This window comes from Carlito syrichta, unplaced genomic scaffold (assembly GCF_000164805.1).
Source record: "Carlito syrichta isolate Samal-C Ts95f unplaced genomic scaffold, Tarsius_syrichta-2.0.1 Scaffold316387, whole genome shotgun sequence".
Lineage (NCBI taxonomy): Eukaryota > Metazoa > Chordata > Mammalia > Primates > Tarsiidae > Carlito > Carlito syrichta.
Window position 1 is genome coordinate 25273 of NW_007260483.1, and position 8941 is coordinate 34213.

The window sequence follows — 8941 nt, forward strand, 5'->3', positions numbered from 1 at the left end:
CTGCCACCGCCTGGAAGACTCAGCTAGAATCACCCAACTAATCTGCTCCAGAATTCCTGATCACAGAAACTAAGTAACCACACGTTCACTACTGTTCACACTAGTAGTAACCACACATTCACTACTGTTTTAAGCTGCCACATTTTGGAGTAATTCATTATCCAGTGATAGATAACAGATAGAGGACCAACTACAAAAACATCTACTATATATAGAGGCACTGAGCATGAATTCTATCCTTGAATCCTCTTAGCAGTGCTATGGGAAAGTTATCCCTATTTTACAGTTAAGCAAACTGAAACTAAGAAATGAGATGTGGGCAACCTTCTCAGGGCTCTCCCTGCTGTGGGAGCCTTCCTTTCTGTCTTCTCAATAAATCCTGCTTTCTAAAAAAAAAAATAAAAAAATAAAGAAAGAAATGAGATATGACTTACCCAAAGTCTCATCTTCTAAGGAGTTAGGTGGAATTTCAAATCCAAGCCTGTCTTACCACGTCTGACTCAAAAGCACACTCTTCCCACTGTGCTGCTGTGCATTCAGCAGTCAGCTCTGAGCTGCTTCTATACTAACCCAGGTGTCTTTTTTTTAATTTATAAAGCACTTTTTATTTTCTTTCAATTATCATAGAACAGCATCAAGAGTACATACATTTTATGAATAAGAATTCAAGAAAACCAAGTCTGGAAAAGTTGGAGTTCTTGCTTGTTACAGCCTGATTTTCAATTCCTTACTCCCACTGCCCCAGCTGGGCTGAGAGAAGAAACAAGCAGCTTGATGTCCCCCTCCCCAACCTGGCTCCTGTTCCAAACCCCCCAGTACTAAAGTCACCTTTCCAATTGGTTGGAGAGTCATTGAGTTGCGAGGAGAGGATTCATGTGAATCCTGGGTAAAGGATCAGGAAAGGGCTCAAGGAGCAAGTTCCATCTCCTGGGTGCAGAAGGATGAGTGTGTATGTCAGTAGGGAGTCTTAGTTGTCAGCAACAGAAAATAATTCTGGCTAAAATGAGCAGATACAATTTTTTTTCCTTAGAGACAGGATCTTGCTGTATCACCCAGGCTGGAATGCAGTGGTGCATTCACAGCTCACTGCAGCCTCGAACTCCTAGGCTCAAGTGATCCTCCCACCAGCCTCCCTAGTAGCTGGGACTACAGGCATGCACCACCGTTCCCCATTAATTTTTTCTTTATTGTTTTGTAGAGATGGTGTCTTGCTATGTTTCCCAGGCTGGTCTTGAGCACTTGGCGTCAAGCAATTCTCCAACATTGGCCTCCCAAAGTGCTGGGATCATAGACATAAGCCACCACGCTTGGCCCAGAAAAAGAATTTTTTGAAAGGTTATTGGATAGCCTACAAAATCACCAAGAAGTTTGAAAAACTAGGTTCCCCAAACAGGCGGGATGAAGGTGATCTTAGGACCCAGCACCACAGCTAAAATTCTACCACACAACGTGGATCGTGAAACATTGAACCCCCGACTCCTGTCCATGGTTCTGGGAGATAGTATGAATGTCACGGTGGCTGCTCCACAATGAATTCTTCACTGCTGTGGGGGGTCTGATGGCTGAGCCCAGCTCATATTCCCAAGAACCTGGTCAACGTGGGTGGGGCCTGTTGAGCTTCCAAAAGCAGGACCAGGCTCCTTCCAGGTGGGGAACTTCCCAAACAAGCATGAGGGTTCAGAATCCATGCCACAAAAATCCATGCCCTCCATAGACTACAGGCAGGATCTGTACAGGCAGGAGGGGAGAGGAACTCCACTGTTTTCACAGTATTTTTTTTTTTCCAAATTCATTTTGGCTGCAACTGACAGCAAACAAACTCAAACTAGCTTTAGAATCAGAGGGTGGGTGTACCCTAGCTCTGTCACTGCTCCATCTGTGTCTACTAATTAAGGTGTTATTTGACCTAGTAAAAGTGTGAACACAGCCAGGCTTGGTGGCTCGGCCTGTAATCCTGCGCCTTTGGGAGGCTGAGGTGAGTGGATTGCCTGAGCCTGCGGGTTTGAGACCCGCCTGTGCAGAGAGACCTCATCTCTACAATAAATCAAAAAATCAGCCGGGCGTGGTAGTGCGTGCCTGTAATTCTGGCTACTTGGAAACCTGAGGCAGAAGGATCGTCGGAGTCCAGCAGGTCGAGGCTGCGGTGGCCGGGAGCGGCCACTGCACTCCAGTCTGGGTGACAGAGTGAGACTTCAACTCAAAAAAAAAAAAAAAAAGTGTGAACACACATTTTCCATTTCTTTTTCCAAACCCAGCGAAAATTCTGTTTATTTAATCAAATCTTCCAAATGGAATGCATCTCTATCTAATTTGCCTTCAGAATTAACTAGATGCCTATCACAGTTCTCTTCCATTTAACATGTATATTTAAATTCCTGTCCTACCCAGAGGAGTCAAAAAATAAAGTTGATGCTTAACTGAAAAAGACATAGAGGGAATTTATTGATTCATGCAATCAGTCCAGGGGTTGGCAAACTACAGCCCAAATCTGCACACAGCCTATTTTTGCATGACCCTTGGGGTGTGTGTGTGTGTGTGTGTGTGTGTGTGTGTGTGTGTGTGTATACATATGTATATATACTAAATTTTTATTTTTATTTTTGCATCAAAGTTTCACTCTGTCACCCTGTCTGGAGTGCAGTGGCATGCTCACAATCACCACAGCCTTGACTTACTAGGCTCAGTTGATCCTTTGCTTCAGCCTTCCAAGTAACTGGAACCACAGGCTTGCACCACCTTGCCCAGCTGATTTACTGTAGAGACAAGTTCTCGCCAAGTTGCCCGGGCTGGTCTCGAACTCCTGGGCTCAGGCAATCCTCTCATCTCCACCTCCCAAAGTGCTGGGATTACAGGTGTGAGCCACCGTGCCCTGCCAGCTCACATATTTTGACAGCATTTAAAAAAGAAAAAAAAAGAATAATATGAGACAAAGACAGTATGTGACCCTCAAAAGCCTAAAATATTTACTATCTGGCCTTTTATAAAGCAAGATCTGAGAAGGGCAGTTTTGTTGGGTCTATTAACTGCCTCTTGTCTCTGTTCTCCCCTTCTTCCTTTTAGCAAAAAACCATCGTGGAACATCTGCAGGGCACATGACCACCAGCTGGAGTCCACATGTTCCAACCTTCCTTGCAGTTAAGTGTGGCCAAGTGACTAGATTCTGGCCAAACAGATGTGAGTGGAAGTGATGTGTGCAACTTCCATATTGTGTCATTGAAAGGAAGCTGGTTGATTCTCCCTCTCTCTCTTCCCACTTCCTGCAACCTGGGAGAGGACAAAGTTCTGGGAAGCCAGCATAGACCGTGTAGGTCACAATAGTCTAAGGAAACAACAAGATAGAACCCAGGCACCTGGACAGCTTCATAGGATGAGCCATCTGCCTACTTTGGATCTGTCTATCTCTGAGAGAGAGAGAGAGAGAGAGAGAGAGAGAGAGGAGCTTTTCTCTTGTGTGAGTCATTGTTTTAGGTGGTTATTTATTTATTTATTTATTTGTTATTTGTAGAAATGAGATCTTGCTATGTTGCCCAGGCTGATCTCAAGCTCCTGGCCTCAAGTGATCCTCTCGCCTCAGCCTCCCAAAGTGCTGGGACTATAGGCATTAGTCACCACACCCAGACAATCTTTCAGTGTTATGTAACAGCTTAGCCTGGCCCTCATTAACAGAGGCAGATATACGACTGGCCAGAAGAGAGCAGAACCACGGGTTCCAGCATCTCCAGGTCTTCTTTCCTCCCATCTGTGTCCTGTGGGCCAGCTTCATTCTTACCTGTAGCAGAAGGGCTTTCTCTGTGTGATAGCACCAGGGCTCCAGGGCCCAGCCCTAAAATCCTAGCCATCTGATTGGGGAAAGAACCTGCCCTCAGAGCTCCAATTCAGCAAGGGCTCTGTTTGGATTGGCTCTGTTTGGATTGGCTGAGTCACATAGAAGGGCTCTGTTTGGATTGGCTGAGTCACATGCTCACCTTCTAGATCAGTGACTGTCAGTGGGGGTGAGGATAGGATGTTGCCCCCAGGGGACACTTAGCAATGGGGGTAGGGTGCTACTGGCACTTGGTGGGCAGAGGCCAGGGATGCTGCTAAACCTCCTACTGTGCACAGGACAGCCCCCACAACAAAGAATGATCCGACCTAAAATATTAATAGTGTCAAGGTGGAGAAACCCTGTTTTGGGCCAATTCTATTAACTATTCTATTCCAGAGTTTACATGGAATGTGACCACTTGCCAGTACCTCCATGGGCGCCACCTGGTCTAAGATACCACTGCTGTTTCCCGGATAACTGTTCCCTGATTCCTCTCTTGCTTCTGCAGTCCTCCACGAAGCAGCCTCAATTAGAGCGTGTCTTTCCTCTGCCCCAAACACTCCAGTGAAGTTTTCATTTTACTCAGAGAAAAAGCCACAGCCTTTTTTTAAAAATTTTTTTTTTGAGTTGGAGTCTCACTCTGTCACCCAGACTGGAGTGCAGTGGCCTCTCCCAGCCACCGCAGCCTCGACCTGCTGGGCTCCGGCGATCCTTCTGCCTCAGCCTTCCAAGTAGCTGGAACTACAGGCGCGCGCTACCACACCCGGCTAATTTTTTGATTTATTGTAGAGATGAGGTCTCGCCAAGTTGCCCAGGCGGGTCTCGAACCCGCGGGCTCAGGCAATCCTCTCACCTCAGCCTCTCAAAGGTGCGGGATTACAGGCTGAGCCACTGAGCCCGGCTAGCCACAGCCTTTAGAGTCCCCTGCGAGGCCCTGCATGGTCTGGGACTCCACTTCCTCTTTTCCTCTCTTCCCCTCACCCTCCCTCTCTTCGCAAGCTTTGCACTGGCTGTTTCCTCTGCCCAACACTCTTCCCCTAGACAGCTTCAGGGCTTGCTTCCTGACTTCTCTCAGGTCTCTGCTCAAATACCACCTTATCCCTGAAGACTTACCTGCCTACCTTCTAGAAAATTCCACACGCACCCTCGTCTCCTTTACTCCTTTATCTCCCTGGAACTTACCACCATCTGACTTACTATAGATTTATTTGTGTATCAGTAACATGCAAGTAGCCCGCATGAAGTCAGGGGGCCTGGTCTTTTTTGTTTATTGTTGTATCCTCAAACCTATGGTAGTACCTGGCACATAGTAGGTGCTCAAAAAATATTTGTTGAATGAATGCATTGCTGTGGCCATGGAGGTGAGGTGCTATGATGGACAGCTCACTCTAGAACAATCACTCACAGTGCTAGCGTGGGGGTAGAGCAGGTTCTGTGCTGAGAGTGGGGCCATGATGCTAGACAGAGCTGCTGGGAGAATCCTTGAGAGCTGGGACCCACCCAGCCCTGTGCATTCTGGCAGTCTGACACTTTCACATACAACATTCCTTTATTCCAGCCAGTCACAGTGACTCACGCCTGTAATCCCAGCACTTTGGGAGGCAGAGGCGAGAAGATTGATTGAGCTCTGGGGTTCCAGACCAGCCTGAGCAACATGGCGAGACCTCATCTTTACTATAAGTCAAAAAATTATCTAAGTGTGGTGGCGCATGCCTGTGGTTCCAGCTACTTGGAAGGCTGAGGCAGAAGTATTGCCTGAGCCCAGCAGGTTGAGGCTGTGGTGGCTGTGAGCGTGACACTGCACTCCAGCCTGGGTGACAGAGTGATACTCTGACTCAAAAAAAAAAAAATTCCTTTATTCCTCACAACACTCCAGAGAGGTCGACATTATTATTCTCATTTTACAGTTGAGATAAGGCACAGAGCAGCTAGGTAGTATAAGACGATCATGCAGTGATTTAGGGCTAACCTTGTGTCTTTGGACTCTAATCCTGTGTCTCTTTCATTCCCATCTCCCCGTGCTCACTGAACACCGAGGGGCATGGCAACCCCTGCTTTTGCTTGCCCCCTCCCCACACCCCCAAGCCCACATTCAGCCAGCCCCATGAGAGAAGCCAACCCCAGCCTCCCCGCCCTTGGTTCAGCAGGGCAGTCCTTGCCTGCTGGGAAAGGTTAACAAGGAGTGTTTGTAGCAGCCACTGTCTCCAAGGAGAGGAGAGCAAGCAGAACTGGGAGGCCGAGGAGGCTGCCAGCTACCCAAGTCCCACAGTGCAGTCAGTGGGAGGCCGCCAGCTTGACCTGCTCGGCCCTGGGGGAAGAGAGGAGTGTCCTCACCTCCACCCGTCCCGGGAGGTGGTGAACTCTGAGCGAACTGGGCAGCAGGAGAGTGAAGTCGCTGCAGGGCCACCAAGCAAGGAAAGTTCTTGCAGGGACGGAGGAATGTGGGGTAGTGGGGGGCGGGCCTGGCCCGGTGGCTGAAGCCAGCGGCAAGTTGCAGAGCTGGAAGTCCTGGGCTCTCAGAAGGTGCAGGGGAGCCTCTAAGCCAGGAAGAACAGGGCCAAGACCCAGCAGGTGACGAGAGTAAAGAGGCAGCGTGGGAGAGAGAAGTGGTGCCCACCTCCTCCCCTGCTGAGGGTCCAGCCATGGCCCAGCCTGCGGGTCGCAGGAGGCCCGGGACCCTGGGGTCTCCTGTGCGCAGCATCCGGCCCTTCAAGTCCAGTGAGCAGTACCTGGAGGCCATGAAGGAAGACCTGGCCGAGTGGCTTCACGATCTTTATGGGCTGGACATCGACGCAGCCAACTTCCTGCAGGTGCTGGAGACTGGCCTGGTGCTGTGCCAGCACGCCAACACCATCACCGAGGCTGCCCTGGCCTTCCTGGCCAAGGCGCCTGCCAGAGCCCAGAGGATTCCCATGCCCCGGGCTGGGGTCTCCTGCAATGGGGCCGCCCAGCCAGGCACCTTCCAGGCCAGAGACAATGTCTCCAACTTCATCCAGTGGTGTCGCAAGGAGATGGGCATCCAAGGTAACCGTCCTACCTCTCACCCCCATCCCAAGACCCCTGTCAGAGTCCCAGGCTAGCTGTGGGCATCAGGAGCCTGGGTCCGCCTTCCAGACTGGCCTTGAGTCAGCTTATCTTTTTCTTTTTCTTTTTTTGAGTTGGAGTCTCACTCTGTTGCCCAGGCTGGAGTGCAGTGGCATGCTCCCAGCTACCGCGGCCTTGACCTGCTGAGTTCCAGCGATCCTTCCACCTCAGCCTTCCAAATAGCCAGAACTACAGGAGTGCGCTACCACGCCCGGCTAATTTTTGATTTATTGTAGAGATGAGGTCTCGCCAAGTTACCTGGGTGGGTCTCGCCACTCACCTCGGTCTCCCAAGGTGCTGGGATTACAGGCTGAGCCACCAAGCCCAGCCAGCTTATCTTTTTCTATGTCTCAGTTTCCCCATCTCATAGTAAATCCTCAACAAATAAATGTGTTGATGACGCAGTCAACAAACATATATCAAGCACCTCTTTTGCACTGAGCACTGTGCTGGGCACTGAGGACCTAGAGGAATGAGAACCAGTGCCCAAGGAATTCATGGTCTAGCAAGAGAGACACATGAATAGATGTGTGAATTACAGCCCACGGTGATAAATGCTCAAAGCAGTGGTGCAGTGATGGGAGCCAGGGCAAAAGCAGCGAACTGATGAGGTGGAAGAGGGGGCTGAGAAAGGTGATTTTGGCTGAGTCTTTTTTTTTTTTTGAGTTCAAGTCTCTCTGTCACCCAGGGGGAGTGCAATGGCTCAGGTGATCCTTCTGCCTCAGCCTTCCAAGTAGCTGGAACTACAGGCACGTGCCACCACGCCTGGCTAATTTTTTGATTTATTGCAGAGATGAGGTCTTGCAAGTTGCCCAGGCTGGTCTCGAACCCCAGGGCTCAGGCAATCCTCTCACCTCGGCCTCCCAAAGTGCCAGGATTATAGACGTGAGCAACCGCCCCCAGCCTGGACTGAGTCTTAAGGAATAAACAGAAGTTGGGGGGGAAGGGAATTCCAGCAGGGGGATGGCAGCGACAAAGGCACGGAAAGGCGCTGTGTTTGAGACTGGAAGAAGCCGGGGATGGTGAGGGCAAGGAGACAGAAAGGACAAGAAAACATGTGAGGGGGCAGGTGGGGACAACACCGGGACCGGCCCAGTCATGCTGGGGCTTGCAGGGCTCAGGGGAGTGACATGTCAGGATCCCTGGTCTCCTTGGCCTTCAACCCAGGAAAGGAATGATGTTGCACCGTCCTCCAGGCCAAAGGCAGTGGGGTTGAGCCAAGGGACGTGTCAGGCCTGGGCTCCGGGCCAGGGGTACCGCAGCAAGGAGCAGAACTGGAGGTTAACGAAGCCAGTGTTTTATGAAGCACATACACGCGCCAGACACTGTGTGCCACTGCTCAGTGACTGTTAGCTGATCCGGTCCTCACAACTCCCCCATTTCACGGAAGAGGAAGCAGAGGCCCAGGGACTAGCTCAAGGTCAGCAGCCGGCAGGTGGGAGACTCAGGACTCCGTCTTAGGGCTTGGCCCGGGAAGGGGGCACTCAACCCCGCCTGCTTGGGGGCTGGGGGCGGAGTCTGAGATGCCTAGAGGGAGTTGGAGGCCAGAGGCCCGGGCGGGGAACAAGCCACGCCCTGCTCCCGGACGGTCCTGGAGAGCAGAGTGGGGAGAGGGAAGGTGAGTTCCCCCAGCCCTGGCCAGGACCCACAGCCGTGCCCTGTCACCTCCTCCCAGCCCAGCCTCTCCTGGGAGACGGGCCGCTGGACAGCACCCAGCATCCGGGCCCCCTCTGAGGGGGCTGACGAGACCCGAGCCACCCCCCATGTCTGCGCCCGACCCCGGATGGCCCCCAGGGCTCCCCGCACGCCCAGGTCTGCAGGGGGCCCCCCTCTCCTCGCCACGCCAGAGGTGCTGATGTTCGAGACCGAGGACCTGGTGCTGCGCAAGAACGTGCGGAACGTGGTGCTGTGTCTGCTGGAGCTGGGCCGCCGGGCCTGGCGCTTCGGCGTCGCGGCGCCCACCCTGGTGCAGCTGGAGGAGGAGATTGACCAGGAGCTGCGGCGGGAGCGGGCCCTGCCCGCGCCCGGCCCGCCGCCGCCCGCGCCCCCCGC

General features: G+C 51.8%; 1 protein-coding gene across 1 annotated transcript in view; it reads left to right on the forward strand.

Annotated features, from left to right (window-relative positions):
• Positions 1–6447: 6447 nt before the first annotated feature.
• The window catches only part of GAS2L2 (growth arrest specific 2 like 2), a 9726-nt gene continuing 7232 nt past the window's right edge, over positions 6448–8941 (forward strand). Inside the window, exons 1-2 of the mRNA XM_008074279.1 lie at positions 6448–6829; positions 8737–8939. Coding sequence (XP_008072470.1) covers positions 6448–6829; positions 8737–8939 — 585 coding nt within the window. The remainder of the gene's footprint in view (positions 6830–8736; positions 8940–8941) is intronic.